The sequence below is a fragment of the Leptopilina heterotoma genome, unplaced genomic scaffold (assembly GCF_015476425.1).
Source record: "Leptopilina heterotoma isolate Lh14 unplaced genomic scaffold, ASM1547642v1 Lhet_116, whole genome shotgun sequence".
NCBI classification, from domain to species: Eukaryota; Metazoa; Arthropoda; class Insecta; order Hymenoptera; family Figitidae; genus Leptopilina; species Leptopilina heterotoma.
This window is the reverse complement of record NW_025110835.1, coordinates 891,359-908,611: the sequence shown is the minus strand read 5'-3', so window position 1 is coordinate 908,611 and position 17,253 is coordinate 891,359. Positions and strand designations below refer to the sequence as shown.

General features: G+C 23.6%; 2 protein-coding genes across 2 annotated transcripts; both read right to left on the bottom strand.

Moving 5' to 3' along the window:
- Positions 1 to 31: 31 nt before the first annotated feature.
- LOC122509400 (glutamate--cysteine ligase catalytic subunit) lies at positions 32 to 7,069 on the bottom strand. The gene is made up of 10 exons (XM_043623438.1): positions 6,810 to 7,069; positions 6,427 to 6,692; positions 5,428 to 5,537; positions 3,916 to 4,101; positions 3,079 to 3,251; positions 2,775 to 2,992; positions 2,196 to 2,564; positions 889 to 1,236; positions 629 to 810; positions 32 to 505 (listed from the first exon to the last, which is right to left on the bottom strand). Exons 2-10 carry the CDS (start codon positions 6,574 to 6,576, stop codon positions 334 to 336), a joined length of 1,908 nt encoding a protein of 635 aa, XP_043479373.1. The 5' UTR covers positions 6,577 to 6,692; positions 6,810 to 7,069; the 3' UTR covers positions 32 to 333.
- A 1,078-nt stretch (positions 7,070 to 8,147) lies between these two features.
- LOC122509481 (60S acidic ribosomal protein P0) lies at positions 8,148 to 13,914 on the bottom strand. The gene is made up of 6 exons (XM_043623602.1): positions 13,840 to 13,914; positions 13,249 to 13,338; positions 11,965 to 12,375; positions 11,516 to 11,860; positions 11,088 to 11,229; positions 8,148 to 8,216 (listed from the first exon to the last, which is right to left on the bottom strand). The coding sequence occupies exons 2-5, from the start codon at positions 13,300 to 13,302 to the stop codon at positions 11,092 to 11,094; spliced, it is 948 nt and encodes a 315-aa protein (XP_043479537.1). The 5' UTR covers positions 13,303 to 13,338; positions 13,840 to 13,914; the 3' UTR covers positions 8,148 to 8,216; positions 11,088 to 11,091.
- Between the last annotated feature and the right edge of the window lie 3,339 nt (positions 13,915 to 17,253).

Sequence of the window (17,253 nt, the reverse complement as noted above, 5' to 3'; positions counted from 1 at the left end):
AAAAATTGTTTAAAAAATCGATCTAATAGGATTTACAAATACAAGAACCATTTTATTAATTATTCCAAGTTATTGCTAACAAACAACCTTTGAAAATTCAAATAATATTAACAGGGGGATGTTTTTTTTTAACTTTTTACAATTATAAATATTAATAAATATTGGAATGTTCTTTACAGATTGAATTATAATTTACTGTAGGTTAATAGAATATATGGAGAAGCACCCGTTTGTTATTTCTATAATTTGAATAAGTACAATTGTGGCATTCATTTGTTAAAAAAAATAATTATACACAATTCAGAAAATTTGCTACTCTAATAAATACGTGACTCAATTACAACACATTTTTTCGGCTTTCGCCACTGCTGTTGGAACACTTTCAGTGGTTTTAGATGTGATACAAGGCCCAAGTAATTCAGGACATGATAATTTGTTGCTTTCAATGTCGTGCACTTTTTTGAGCAAATCGTAATTTATACGTTGAGTAATTTTCGAGTCTTTTCTGTAATTAAACATTAAATTGAATTTAATTAGAAGAAAAAAGTGTATTTTCAAATTTAGAAATATTTTTGCAATCTACTGAATTTGTATGTATAATTACTGTGGCTAGAAAAGAATTACTAACTTGTACTCGGGATGAGTGGTGACTTCTTTTCGAAGCCAGGCAGCGGTGGTCAAAAGCTCTCCAGATGCTCGCCTTTGAATCAATTTCAAGTATCTTTGAACTGTACAATGTGTGTCAGCATCCGTGTCCATACTGGCGAGATAAGAATTGACCAATGGAATCAATCCAGGAAATGTTCCCTCCTATAAATTAGTAAAAACGAATTATTATTATTTTTGTTATTATTATAAATATTAGAAAATATTAGAAAAAAAACCAACTTTTCCGTTAATAATTTCATTGATAGTAAATTCTGTGTATTCTTCTTTATTATTCTCGTCTTGTTTACTGGAAACAATATCTCGTCGAAACCAAAATTTCTCCTTTTTCACAGCGTCCTTTTTCTGCGCCTTAATCATATTCTCATCAACTTTACTTATTGGGATCAATAAATTGAGTTTGTAGCTTAAAATGACTCTTGTCAATAATACAACAAAACAAACAATAGCAGCATTTTCAAAGTCTGTTATTTGAACTTCGCATGGTCGAAATTCGACTCGCCATCCGATTGGCGAATTTGGTGGTGGTGGTTTAAAACGCATCGTTTGCCAATTAGTCGATTGAATATTCTGCAAATTAATTAATTAACTATAATAATTTGAATGTTCTTTCATTCTTTTATTCATTCACTTTTTCTGTCCCTCAGAAAACGTGATATTCAATTTATTATTGTTATGCAAATTACAAAATTTTTTCTTTCAAATATAAATAATTTTTTTTAATAGTTAAAATCTTAACAAAAATTCAATGATTTTCAAAACAATTTTAATTGAATTCCTCGGAAGAATTCAATTTTTTAAATCAATTTTAATAAATTAAAATTTTTCGCAAGGATTCAATTAATTTTATAAACAGTAAAATTCTTTGCAGGAATTAAATTATTTTTAATTAAATTTAAATAAAATTATACGAAAGAATTTAATTATTTTCAAAAATTTCCATGAAATTCAATTTCATGAAGAATTTAAAATTCTCTAAAAAATGATTCAATTATTCTTAAAATATTTTTAAAAAATTCTATATAAAAATTAAATTACATACTTTCAATGCAATTTTTAAATACATTCGTGAAAAAATGGAAAAAATCCAATTATTTTCAAAAAATAATAAAATTCTTGTGATGAATTCAATTATTTTGAATATACTTAATTTTAATAAAATTCCTGAAAGAAATTCAATTATTTTCGAAACAACTTTAATTGAATTTCTCGAAAAATGTTCATTATTATCATATATTTCTATAAAATTCTTCATAATAATTTAATTATTTCTTAAAATTTTAATAAATTCTTTCGAAACATTTTCAATTATTTTTACAAATAGTAAAATTTTTCGCAAGAATTCAATTGTTTTCAATTCAATTTTAATAAAATTCTTCTTCATAAAATCCAATTGCTTTCAAAATTTTCAATTAAAATTATTAAAGAAACTCCATTAGTTTAAAAAAAATTCAAAGATTTAATTTGGATTTTTTAAAATTTTAATAAAATTCTTTGCGAGAATTCAGTTATTTTCTAACTTCTCTCACCTCAAAGTGATCAGTGTCTTCTGAGTCATTTTGATGAACTTTTTCGGAAAATAGTGAAACTGTGTCTCTAATGAATAAATGTGCAACGTGTTGTGCTAGTAATTTATCAATTCCATTATCCAATAATTGTTTATAAATCTCGTTGTCATAAGTTAAAGGCACATCATTGTATTTATCTCCTTGTTCACTGAGATATGAATCAATTGAATCGTATCGGGATTTACTAATTGTAAATTTATTCTCCTTCAATGGTTTCAATCCGCGTTCTTCCTGCGTTCGACAATCAACCGAACAGGATATTACATTCCATCTTGAATCCGCATCCGTTATGTAGCCGCGATAAAAAGGCGACGCTGCAGTTAGAGCTAACTGAAAATTATTCCATTCAATCAAATTTCATAAAAGGTCATTTTCCACAAATTTAGTCTCATCTTTTCAATTTAAAAATATTTTATGAAAAATAATATTTACAATTTTCAAATATATTTTAAATTTGCAAATAATTTTGTCAATTTTCAAATATTTTGTTCAATTTGAAAATATTAACTAATATTAAAAAATTGTTTTCCTATTGCTTACCATTATGGGACAAAGGGGAGTAAGTTGATCATATAATGTTCGAGCTTCTTGAATATTACAAGCTTGAAATGTCAACTGCAGGCAACAACAGCCCATTCCAAATCCCATAGCATCCATATAAACATGATTTTCCTTTGCCGCTTTCTCACTGGAGCCATCGTCGCCTAATGCAGCCAAATTTTCCTTAAATGGCAAAGGAGTATTTTCATCTTTATAGACTGAAAAAAAAATTCAAATGACAATTTCCACATTCGATAGGAATAAAAATTTAGAAAATAAATCTCTCATTTAGTAAAATTATTACTGGGAATGTTAATAGCAACTTTTTCTCCTCTTCTATGACGAATGTTTCTCGTGAGAGTTTTAAATCGTGGATGACCACCAAAAATTGCTTCATCGGGGAAAAATAAGCTTCTTGATGCTCCTGAGTCAGGTGTTGGTTGTGCTGCTGGATCTGTGAAATCAGGCGATCCCAATCTGTATTGCAATAGAAAATATAATAAATTAAATATAATTTAAATGAAATTCCTCCATAGAAATGTATTTTTTAATAAAATTTTTAGAAAGAATTCAATTATTTTCAAAAAATTTGATACAATTCTTTGTAAGAATTTCATTATTTTCCATACAATTTTATCAAAAAAGAACAAAATTTAATTTTCTTCGAAACAATTAAATTGTTTTTAAAAATTTTAATAAAATTTGTCAAAACAATTCAATTATTTTCAAAAATCTTGATATAATTCTTTGTGAGAATTTAATTATTTTCAATACAATTTTATCAAAAAAGAACAAAATTTAATTTTCTTCGAAGTAATTAAATTATTTTCAAATATTAAAATAAAATTCTTAGAAGGAATACAGTTATTCTTACATTTTTTTAAAATTCCTTTGAAGAATTAAATTATTTTCAAAATTTTTTAATAAAATTCTTCGAAACACTTCGATTTTTTACAAAATTTTTTTAATGAAATTCTTTGCATGAATTAAATTATTTTAGATTCTAATCAATAATTAATATTGTTTAAATTCATTATGTTAAAATAATTAATATAAATTAATTTCTTTAAATTAAATAAACTCAGAAATGGTGAAATTTAGAAGAAAAGAAATTAAAAACAATCTAAAAAAATTATCAAACCTGGGAAAATTTGTAATTTTCATCAAAACCTCGCCAGGTAGGAGCAATTTTGCAGCCTCTTGTCTTCTATACTGCATATTTGCCTCAACGACATTAAAATGTGCCAATAAACCTCCATACGGCTTTCCTGGAGTTCCTTCAATCATGTAAGCTCCATATTCTGGACGCCAAAGAGATTTAACTTTGCTGAAGAAAAAAATAAAAAACCGCAAATTATAATTATCAGAAATTAAATCAAATCTTTTTCTTGCCACAGGTCAGGAAAATCGCAGGAAAAGTAAAATTGATCAAGGAAAAGTCAAGGAATTTTATCAAATGATAAATATGACTGAAATTGTCTTCCTATCAACAAAATAAATAATTTTATCGAAAGTACTGAACAAATATTAAATTTTTAGAATTTATAAAAAAAAAATTCTGGATTTTCGGGTCCAGCAAAATTTGTAAATATTAAAAAGATTAAATTCTTTCATGAATTTTTTTTTACTTGCTTTATAAACTTTAAAATCACCATGAATTTTAATAGGAAAGCTTAAAATTTTTTTTTATTTTCGATAATAATTGAACTTTACAGAATATAAAATAGAATTTATTTAAAATAATTTAACTTTAAAAGAACGATCATAAAACTACTAATAAAATTACTAATAAATTACTTAATGAATAATTTTACTTAATTCTAAAATAATTGAATTTTAAAAGAGTTGCGTATACAATTTTTATAAATAATTGAATTTCAAAATGTTTCAAATTAAAATTATCGAAAATTGGAATTCAAAATTCTGAAGAAGTTAGTTTTTGAAAAATTTTTATTTATATTTTTGAAAAAAAATTTCGAATCATCGAAATTTTGTGAAATGAATTGTAAACTTGTAGTTTTGAGAATAGGAGCACATTTTTTTTTTTGAATAATTGAATTTTCAAAAATTACTGAAAATAATTTATGCAGAGAAGAATTTTAATTAAAAATTCTAGAAAATAATTGAATTGAAATGATGAAAATAATTTTGTAAGAGTAGTAATTCTTATAAATTATCGAATTTCAAAAGGTTTAAAATTTGAAAATCTTAATTCCATTGGAAAAATAATAGTAATGATTAAATATTTATCTTAACTAAAATATTGATGTTCTCGAATCTAATCGTCGTATCTAATCATTTTTGAAGTGAATCAAAATATTCTGTAGGGTCAGGGAAAATGTCAAGATTTTGTCTAAAAATCAGGAAAAATCAAATTTTTGTGTCAACTCTGGTTATGAATTGTAATTAAATTAGAAGAGATTTTAGTTAACATTTGCAATGTTAAGAAATAATTTATTTTCAAAGGGTTTTAAACTAAAACTTTGGAAATTTTCAATTTCTGTGAAAAAAAATTAATGATAGTTATTTCAAAAATTATTCAAGTGGCAACTCTGAGGAAATTACTAAAAATTTATATATTTTCAAAAAAAATAAATTCGAAACAATGGTTTCTTGGAAAATGCTTTTTCTTTCAAATGAATGTAAAACTCACTTTGGATTTTTTCGCTCTTCTTCTGTAAGTTGATCCAAAACTTCTTGGGCACGTAAAGAGACTTTTGCTGTTTTCGCTTCATCATCAAACTTTACTAAAATATACTCCACCTTCAATAAAAAAATTGCATATTAATTTTTTTCCTAAATTGATTGTATGAAAAAAAATTATCAAATTTAAAAATAAAACTTTAAAATTAAATTCAAGTTTATAGACATTTAAAAATCGATATTATTATTATTATCATAGCCGTTCAATTTTTCTCTAATTAATGGTCATAGTTGATCGTTTAATAATTGAGTAAAAGGAATGTAAAGCTGATGAGTCAGCAATAATGAAAAGTTTATTGGACTTGACATTAATATCAATCTTTGTTTCAAATTCTTTACTATGTTTAAGCACTTATAAAACCGCACTAACAGTGTTAAACGAATAGTCAATAGATTTTTATAGCCCCTTGTATGAAATATCATATTACCTTTAAATGCCAATTGTTAAACATTTATGATAGTTACATAGATCGATTTTATTTTATTCTCATTTCAAACTCTTATCTTATCGTTTTAATTTCCAAATCATTTTTTAATTGATTCACTTTATTTGCTGAGTAATACAATAAATAATCAACGCAGCTTCGATTTTAACTGAATATATAAAATTTCCACGATTTGATATTTTTATTTCCATTTCTTGAAATCGCAATGTGTGAGCTGACTTAAAGTTTAGAAATTGCAAATGAAAGTATAAATAAGTAGAAAGTAAATAAATGTGCAACAAAAGTGAATTGATATAAATAAAATACAGTGAATCTGTTCACTTAATAAAACGAATGTTGTAAAAATTAAACGATTAAATAATAATAATAATAATTTTAAAAATAGTTTTCATCATTTAAGTTTAAATAGTAAGAGAAGAAAAGTTATTTAAATTATTTAAATACGATAATGGAGAATTTTAAAATAGCAATAAATAAAATACAATTTTTTTTTGTAATATTACCTCATCACCCCATTTGAGAACGTCGCCTTGTCTGTCGCGAAGTCTTTTGTATAGGTTAATGAATTGAATAACTCCATGCTTTCTCACGTGATCAGCGAGATTTTTTGTTTCTTCCCAACTGAGAGGACTGCCCTCGGACAGTAGGCCCATTATTTATTATTTTTCACAAGATTATTCGAATTTTACAATTGGCGAGTAAAATTCTTTGTAAAACGATCCGATCCGATCGAATCCAACTGTTTTGTTCGATGAACATGCGAGAATAACTGCGAATTGAAAATATGAAAAAAAGAAAGAGAAAAATCGAGTTATTTATTAAATTTAAAGTAAATAATTAGAAATTTTGGGAAAAAAATCTATAAACAAATAATAATTTTACTTACCTCTCTCACTAGAAATTCTTCTTGTATTTTCTCGAAATTTTTTGCAATGTAAATTTATATTGTCGTTGGATTGTAAAAGTGTTTTGTTGTAATAAATTGACAATGTCAATTATTTAAACCAGCAGTTTAAAAGTTTAAAAATACCGTTTCTAGTGACAGACACGAGTGATGTAAAATCAAAAAATTCTCGTGTAATGCTTCTTACTGGTAATGCGGTTATCAATGTTGCGAATGGTAAGAGCAGACTAATTTCTATACAAACGTTCGACAGTAAAAATCAGGAGCGTCTCTTTAAGAATTTCTGAAAGGTGCATAAAACTCTCCTTCTCTTTCTCTCTCTCTCCCTTATTGAGTTTAACGATCTCTTCGTAAAACCTTAGAAGAAATCAAACATTTTTTTATAAATTACTAGAAAAAAAAATTATTTTCAATATTTAATTTGAAAAATTTTGACTCCGAAAAAATTGTTTCGAAAAATTAAAATTCGATCGAATCCAACCCGTTAATATTCAAAATAAATATATATTAAAATAATAAAATTATAAACAAAATAATAAAATATAATTATTGAAATAAAATTCACATATTGTAATTATATTTTATCGATAATTTTTAATTCTTCGAGTTCAATTTGTTTTCGCTCCAAAAATTTAAATAATTAAAAAAATTGCAATAATTTTTTCTAATTTTTCTATATTAAAGTGATAATTCCTTGTTTCATTATTTTTTGTAAATAAATATCGTTTCAGAGAAAAATGATTTATCTATTATTGATTATCCTTGCGTAGGTTTGCTTCATAAAAATCGATTTTTTTTTAATGATAAGGCAATCTTCAAGGATCGCGATTTAATAATGTATGAAATTATTTTTATGATTCTTTTTTCTCTATATTTTTATTCTCTTACAAGCTTGTATTACTTTGATGTACTAATTGCCATAAAGAAACCAATAATTTTGTGATGACGAAGCGAATTTTTTTGTCGCCCAAACCTATCATTTTAAAAAACTGGTTTTTATCTAATTTTACAGCTACTCCAATGACTTTAATGTCTCAAGGATAGCGAAATTTATTTTATTTATTTTAAATATATATTTTTATCCAGAATATTCTTTTTTTTAAGCGCTTTGAAAAATATCTTGAAAAGTTATCTTAAAAATTAACCAATTTTTAGAATAATTTTACTGCTTTTTAAAAAAAATAATTAAATTTCCTCTAATTTCTTTAACTTTTAAATTTTCTTAAATTCTTAATTTTCTAAAATATAATTAATGTAAGAATATAAAAATAATTGAGAATATAATAATAGGAAAAAGGATTGAATGGAAAAAACCTGAAATCACATCACAACTGTACTTTATTTGGACGTCGGTTAAGAACATTAACAGCAAAATACAGTCATCGTTTTCTGTAACAAAAAAAATAATTTTCGCCTTTAATTTCAAGTGTTTTTGAATTATTTAAATATTTCATTGAATGTTACTATAAATCAGACAGCATTTTTATGCTATGTTTCAACTGAGAGCCCGACGTATCAGTGGGTTCAGCTATTTCTAGCTCTGACACGTGGACCGGGTCTTCAGACGCGTTAGCTTTTCATCATTAATATCTCATGAAATAATAATTTTTCTAAAGTTTTAAAATTTCAAAATTAAATCAAATTTTTTCAATTTTTTAATTGAAATGATGAAAATAATTTTTGAAGAAGTTTGAATAAAAATATTCTTATAATATAAAATAATGATCTTATCACTCGGTAATCTTTAACTATTATAAAACATGAAGAAATCGATCACTCCGAGTCTTCGACTCGGAGCAATCAATATCTTCATGTTTTCTAACAAAATACTTTTATAAGTTGTTTAATTTAAAAAGGTTTGAAATTGAAATTTTTGAATGTCTTAATAATTCCTGTGGAAAATCCTGTTCCAAAAATAAGATTAAAAATAGGAATACAGGCCTCGGATCGACTTTAAGGTGCAAAAAAAGTCGCTTTAGTCGATTTAAAATAGAAAAAAAGTCGATTATTTAATTCAGTGTCATCACAAAAATGTTATTTTTTATTCTTCTGATCTTTCACTGATTTCTAAATTTAATTATTTAAAACTTGAATAATTTCGTTAAATAAATATTTAAATACTTCTTGTTTGTTTTTATACGGGAATAAAATTTAAAAAATTTCTATTTAAAACCTTCTGAAATTTAGTAACTTCTAAAAATTACAACTTTAATTCTCTTAAATTCAATTATTTTCTACAATTTTTAATCAAAATTGAACCCCTTGATGCAAGAACCAGACGCAGCCCATTTAATTTCAATGGTCTATGTCTGGTTCTTGCATCAAGGGGTTCAATTCTTCTCGAAATCAATTATTTTTAATAATTTCCCGAAAGTTCTTAGAGAATTCAATTATTTAAATACAACTCAGAATGTTTTCAGGATCTTAATTTTTGTCAAATAAATCTGTTTATAATATAAACCACAATATAAACAGATTTATTATTTAAATACAAAAATTCAGTTCTTTATAATGATTCTAACAGTCCCATGTTTTTTCAGTTATTAATTAATTTTCAAAAAATTATAATAAAGAAATTCTTAAAATTCATTTTTCAAAAATATTTTTCAAATAATTTATGAAAGATAATAGTTTTTTAATTATATAGAATTGAAAAATTTCCAACAAATTGAAATTTGGTAAATTCTATTAAAAAAATAATTGAATTTTTAAAGAATTTTAATTATTAATATATATAAACGCGATTTCTCCAAAATTTTAATAAATCTAAAAAAGTCATATGTTGTTAAAATGTTAAAAATAATTGTAAAAAATTTTAATGTTATTATTTTTTGTATATATTTGAATTTTTGGAAATTTGTATTTAAAAATATTGAAAATAATTGAATTTTAAAAAATTAGAATGTAAAAATTCTAAGAATTATTTTTATCAAAAATATTTTAATATCTATAATTTTTTTGTAGCTAATTTTCATTAATTACCATTTTTAAATTTACATTTGAAGATTTTTCATTAAAATTTTTGAGAAATCAGTTATTATCAAAATTTGCAATTAAAATTCTTTAAAAGTTTATTTTCAAAAATTTTTATCAAACACTTTGAAAAAAATCAATTATTTTCAATTAAATTTTAGAAAATTTCAATCATTGAAACTCTTTTTTATTGTAAATTTTGAAAATTTATTTAGTAATTTATAAAAATAATTGAATTGTTTGGAAGAAATTATTAAAAATTTTAGGAAATAATTGAATTTTATGGAAATATTTGAATTCTTCCAAGAAATTAAATTAAATATGTTTTTAAAATAATTGAATTCCTGTAAAGAATTTTAATATTTATAAAAATAATTGAATTCTTGCGAGGAATTTTACCATTTATAAAAATAATTGAATTGTTTCGAATGATTTATTAAGATTTTAGAAAATAATTGAATTCATTTGAAATATATTAATATTTTTTAAAAATTAAATTCTTCCGAGGAATTTAATTTCAATTATTTTCAAAATTTGCAATTAAAATTCTTCAAATGTCGATTTTCAAAAATTTTTAAAAAACATTTTAAAAAAATGAATTATTTTTAAGTAAATTTTACAAAATTTCAATATTTATTGAAACTCTTTTCAATTGTAAGTTTCGAAAATAAGTTGCATTTTATACTAAAAATTATTGCAATATTCGGAAAAAAAGTCGAAAAAGTCGTAATTTTTTAAAATAAGTCGAAAAAAGTCGCATTTTTTGAAAATAGTCGAAAAAAGTCGAAATATCCGAGGCCTGTAGATCACAAAAAATTTATTTTTTGTAAATTTATAGAAATTTCTCTGACTTTGAATAAAATCTCCTGACATTTCCCTAACTTCCCAGACCGCTGGACAACCAGTTAATAGTATTTTCTAAAAAAGACAAAAATATTAATTTTCAAGAAAAAAATTAAGTCTTTCAAACAAATAAACATATTTTCAAAACGGCGTGCTGTTGTAGATAATTATTTTCTGATAAAAATAAGCTACATTACATTAAAATCGAATCATTTTTAAAAATCATTGAAGCATGACAAAAAATTTGGATCATAGATGAAAACTGTATTTAAACAATTTTGTTGTAGGTTTAAAATTCTTTTTCTTGAAAATTAATGTTTCTTCTTTCAAAAAATACCATTTAATAATAAAATTCCAATTTCTTGAAATGTTAATTGACTATTTTTTCTTTCAAAGTCTGCATTTCTTTAGAAAAACGTCCCTAAAATGTCAAGATTTACTTACAAGTTTAGTCAAAAAGACCGAATCCCATGTCATCATCTTCTGATTCAGACTCTTCTTTCTTTTCCTCCTTCTTCTCTGCTGCGGGAGCGGCAGCGGCAGAAGTAGCCACTGGAGCAGCGGCGGCAGCGAATTTGCTTGGGTCCTAAAAAGGAAAAACAAACAATTTTATTAAAATCCCATTTCTTTTCATTATAAAGAACATGATCTAAAAAAATATATTCAATTCAGACAGCATTTTTATGCTATTTTTCAACTGAGAGCCCGACGAACCAGTGGGTTCAGCTATTTCTAGCTCTAGTTCGTGAACCGGGTCTTCAGACGCGTTAGGCTTTCATCATTATGAAAAAAATTCCAGTATCAGGAATAAAAACAAATTTACTTATATGTAAATTTGTAAAAAGAAAATTTACTTGGGTAAGATTGTTTACCTTGATGTACTCTTTGATGGTACGGGCTTCAGCGAATTCGACTTCGGTAACTGCGGCAATAGCCAACAAGTTCTTGAAACCATTGGCAATGCTGTGCGGTGCACTGGCAATTGTTGGATAACCGATAGCCAAACAAACTGAGGCCAAATTGGCAACTCCGGCCATGAACTTCTCGCGAAGATCCTCTGGCTTGATGTCCAAAATTTCTGGCGCGAAAATAGTGCCAGAGTCATAGACCTGCTCGACCAATAAACCATACGAGAAGGGAGAGATGTTCAACATGTTCAGAAGAGTTGCTTCTGAAGCTCCGACCTTGTCGCCTGGTTTCAGGATATGCACATCGTTCTGTAAAGAGAATTCAAAAAAATTATTTAGTTTTGAATTCGAAACTGATATAAATGCTGCAAAATCCTTTCTTCTTTTTAACAAAATTTAAATAATAAACTTACGATAATTTCAATGGTACCCTTTGAAATCTTAGTTGGAATGCTCAAAGCTTGGAAGAAGGAAGTTTTCTCAGGTCCCAAGCCGGTGTTTTGAGCGGGAATGATGACGCTCAATGGAGCAATGGCTCCAGCTCTGGCGGGAGCACGTACTTTATTTTCAACGAGTTTATCGCGTACTTCAACCAAATCTCCGCGAGTGAAAACAAAGCCAACGTTTCCCTTGATGTGAGTGAGGAGCTTCTCTAAAGCGGGATTACGCTCAATATGACCGCGAATGGCTTTGCGCATCATGGTGTTCTTTCCCATAAGGACGATGGCGCTTCCTCGCAATGACATACGAATTTGCTGCATTTGCTTTGAACCGACATTGTCAGCGCCCACAATAAAGCATTTGGGATAGTCGTCCAACAGTTGCTGCAAAGGAAAAAAGAAAACTATTGTAAACAAATTTTTTTTTCATTCAAGTGTTTTGTTAACATTTTAAAGGAATATATATTTTATTATTCAGACAGCATTTTTATGCTAAATTTCAACTGAGAGCCCGACGAACCAGTGGGTTCAGCTATTTCTAGCTCTAGCTCGTGAACCGGGTCTTCAGACGCGTTATGCTTTCATCATTATGAACAAATTTATTTTTACTAAAATTTTCAATGTTTAAATGAGAGAATTTCTTTTTGTTTAAATATTTTTAAAAATTACTCTACGATGAAAAAAAAATAATTGAAATGGAACATTTACCAGGGTGGTCACAAGTTTCAGTTTATAAATTTCTCTGACAATTTACTACCATTAAAATTAATTTCCCTGACAAAATTATTTTTACAGGAAAATATGCAAGTTTACAGAAAATGGGCAAAATTTATGACATTTAATAATTTCTAAAAATTACAATTATTTAAAAACAAAAACTCAATTTTTTATAATTGTAACTGTCCATATTTTTATCTTAAGTTATCAAAATATATTTTCAAAAAATTATAATAAAGAAATTCATACAATTAATTTTTTAAAAATATTTTAAAATAATTTTTGAAAAATTAATAGTTTTTGAATTATATACAATTGAAAAATTTCCAAATAAATTGAAATTTGGTAAAATCTATTAATAATAATTCAACAAAAATAAAATACTTTTCCAAATATTTTATTTTGAAAAAGTGAGTTTTAAACAAAATCAATTTACTAAAAGTTTATTATTAAAATTCCAGATATAGAAAGTACTTCAGTTAATATTCTATTTAATTAGGGATTTAATAAATATTTAATTAGAGAATAAAAATAACTTACGATGAGTTTGGTGAAGTAACTTGACTTCCAGGTAGCTTTGTCCTCTCTACCCATCTTTGTGATAGTAGAGACCTAATTGAGATTTAAGGACTGAAAGAAAATTTCTATATATTAGTAAATTTACACATCTTCAATAACTAAAAATTCTAAATTATATTAATTTACTATATTTTATTTAGTTTTAAAATTCTAAAATTTAGAAAAACGTTACAGAAAATTCAAACATTTCACGTTTTACTGAGAGGTTATGTTCCACGTGCTTCCCGTTTGACACAAAATACAAAAAAAATATTTACATCAACAAAAAATTTATACTCTAAATTTTATTTGAAATTAATAAACAATTGTATAATTATAATTAAACAATATTTTCAATAAAAAGACGCTTATCGACTCCGACTCGCACATGTCAACATAACCTAACTTTTCCATTTTCACGAAATTGTTGATAAAAAAAGTATTGCAGAATACAGAAGAATTAAAATTAATAAACTATTTATCTTACTAATGATATTAATAATGTTTTATTCTAAAGATTTTTAGTATTTAATAGTTAAAATTTATTATAAAATATACAGCACGGACACTCACCTTTAGCACAATTGTGGCAGAATGGAAAAAGAAACGGATGTCGTGGCACGCGACGTTGCAACTTTCTAACCGGAAGTAGTAAAACGCGTTTGCGCGGCGGCCATATTGAAAATTTTAAATTCAAAATTTTTGCCTTCAATATGTGGGGATTTTAATGTTAATTCATACATAAAATATGTTATGATATAAATAATTAGCAAATTTAAATATTGTGTAAAATGTGGTAAATTTATAAGAAATAAAAATCAAGTGATATATGACATTTTTGGTAAAATTGAATAAGTAACACAGGTTGTACACTTGTGTACAAAGAATAGTCTACCTAAAGGGGAAACTTAATGATTTGTAATTTGAAATTCCATTATTTTAATTTATTATTAGTCCAATATTCATGATTATTAATTGTTAGCATTCACTTATTGTTTATAAATTTTGTTCTTTTAATGTTACCATCAAATTTAATTAACTTTGGTAAATAACAAGACTTAAATAAATAAATCGTATGAATAAATTATTAAATAATAAATAAACAAATCTTGATATAAAAAATATTTAAATTTTATAAATTAAAATGTTATTTTAAATTTTAGATCAAGAATTACAGATATTTATTTTGAAATCATGACCCGACAAATGACGCTATCTTGTGAGATATTTGAGAATCAGTGTAGATGATTTTTTGTTTATAATGTTTATTTGGCATTATAATACAATTGATTTTATTAAAATTGAAATTTAATTTATTTTTTATATAAAAACTAATATTTATTACTTTTATTTTTTTAATTTTTCTATTTTTATTTATTTCTCGTTTTTTCAATTATTCTTCTGTTTTTTTATTTGTTATTTTTAATTTCATTATTTTTAACAATCTCATGAATAAATTTTACAAATTTAGAGAAATGTATTTTTAGAAAATAAAAATTCTAATTTTTTAATTACATTCTTAAAAAATTACAATATTTTTTATTTTTTAATTACAAAGCTTTCAAGTTTTAAATGATTTTAGATTATAAATTTATAAAAATCGATTTATTTAGTAATTAATTGTTATTTATTAGTTTCAAAAATTTAATAAATTGTTTCAAAAAAATTAAATTACATATTTTTAAAAAATTCAATAAACTTCAACCTGCAATAATTTTCTAAACTTTAAATTATAATTTCATTAATTTTAAAACTCAAGATATTTGAAAATACAAATTACTAAAAAAAAATTAAGAAACAAAAAAGCAAATTCAAACGATTAACTGTAAAATGCGGTTGTTCAATTTATTATTATTACTGTGAAAATTACAAAATTTTTTATTTTCAAATATAAACTTAAATTTTCAAATAGTTTTTCACTCCAAATTTAAAAAATTTCTTTTTATATTTTAATAGAATTTTCGAATGAATTTAATTACTTTAAAAAATTGTAATAAAATTCTGATAAGAATTTAATTATATTCTAAAAATTGAATAACTTTTGGAAATTTTCAATTAAAATTATTATTATTTTCAAAAAATTTAAATAAATTTTTCAAAACAATTCAATTATTTTCAATACCTACAATTTTAATAATATTTCTGTGAAGAATTCAATTATTTGCAAAAAATTTTAATAAAATGTAATCATCAAATTTTTTAAATTATAATTATAATTAATAAATACAATTATTTTTAAAAAATTTGAAGAAATTCCATATAAAATTCAATAACTTTCAAAATTTGCTATAAAAATTATTGGGAAAAATTCATTATTTTCAAAAAATTCAGAGAAATTCTTAAAAATAATTCAATTATTTTCAATACAATTTTAATAAACTTTCTGTAAAGAATTCAATTGTTTTCAAAAATCTTGATACAATTCTTTGTAAGAATTTAAATATTTTTATAAATAATAAAATTCTTGGCGAAAATTCAATTATTTTCAAAATTTTTAATAATATTTCTCGAAATAATTGAATTATTTAAAAAAAACATTTTTGTCAAGAATTCAATTATTTTCATAAATAAGAATATTCTTCGCAAGAATAAAAATATTTTCATAAATAATAAAATTCTTCAAAGGAATCCAATTATTCTCATAAATAATAAAATGTTTCGGAGGAATTCAATTATTTTCAATATAATTTTAATAAAATTTCTCGAGACAATACAATTATTTTTAAAAATATTATTTAAACTCAATTATTTTCAAGAGTTTTAATGAAAATTCAATTATTTTCAACAATTCTGATAATAAATTCATCAAAACAATTCAATTATTTTAATGAATTTTAATAAAAACCTTCCAAGAATTAAATTATTTTCAATCTTACTGCGTTTTTGAAAGAAAATTAGCAATTTTAAAAATAATAGAATTTAACAAATTTTATAATTTAAATATTTGTTGAAAACACTAAAAAAATCCAATTATCTTTACAAATAACAAAATTCTTCTCCAAAGTTCAATTATTTTTCTAAATTTAAAAAAAAATTCTTGTCCTAATTTCAATTATTTTCAAAAATAAAATGCATTTTTCTAATTTCAATGATTTTCAATATCTACTATTTTAATAACATTTTACAAAAACAATTCAATTATTTAAAAAAATTTTTAATAAAATTGTATGCAAACATTTAATTATTTTCATAACTAATAAAAATTTCACAGGAATTCAATTATTTTCATAAACAATACATTTTTTTTAAGGAATTCAATTATTATTTTCATAAAAAATAATTTTAAATTCTAGAAAATAATAATTGAATTAAAATGATGAAAATAAATAAAATTATAAATAGGAATTGTGCAAATATTTTTCATCTTTTTCTAAAACAAAATAATAATTTTGTTAAAAAAATTATGATTCATAAACAAAAATAATGCAAAATAAATAAATTTTTTATTTCTTAATCACAGTTGTTTAACAATTTTATAATTTTGTTTAGAAGTAAAGAACAAAAATCTGCATAATTTCAATTTGACAAAACCTAATATTTAACAAAATTTTAGTCTTTTAATGAAAAGAAGTGAAAAAAATTCTTATGATTTCTATTTATTGTCATTACAATTTTGAATTAATTATAAAATAAAGATAATTATAACATAATAATATAATATACAACCTATCTGAAGATAACAAAAAACAAAAGAATAAACAAAAGACAACTTCGGAGTGTGAAGGACAGAAAAAGTGAATTAATGAAAGAATGAAAGAATACATTCAAATTATTACAGTTAATTTTCGCGAAAGAATTCAATTATTGAAAAAAATGATAAAATTCTTGAAATAAATTAAATTATTAAGAAATTTTTTGTATAAATACCTTACTAGAATTCAATGATTTGCAGTACATTAATTTTTAAATTTAAAACATCTAAAAAGAAAAATTATTTATAAAGTTAGGAAACAAAAAAGCAAACAGCAATTAACTTGAAACTGCGAA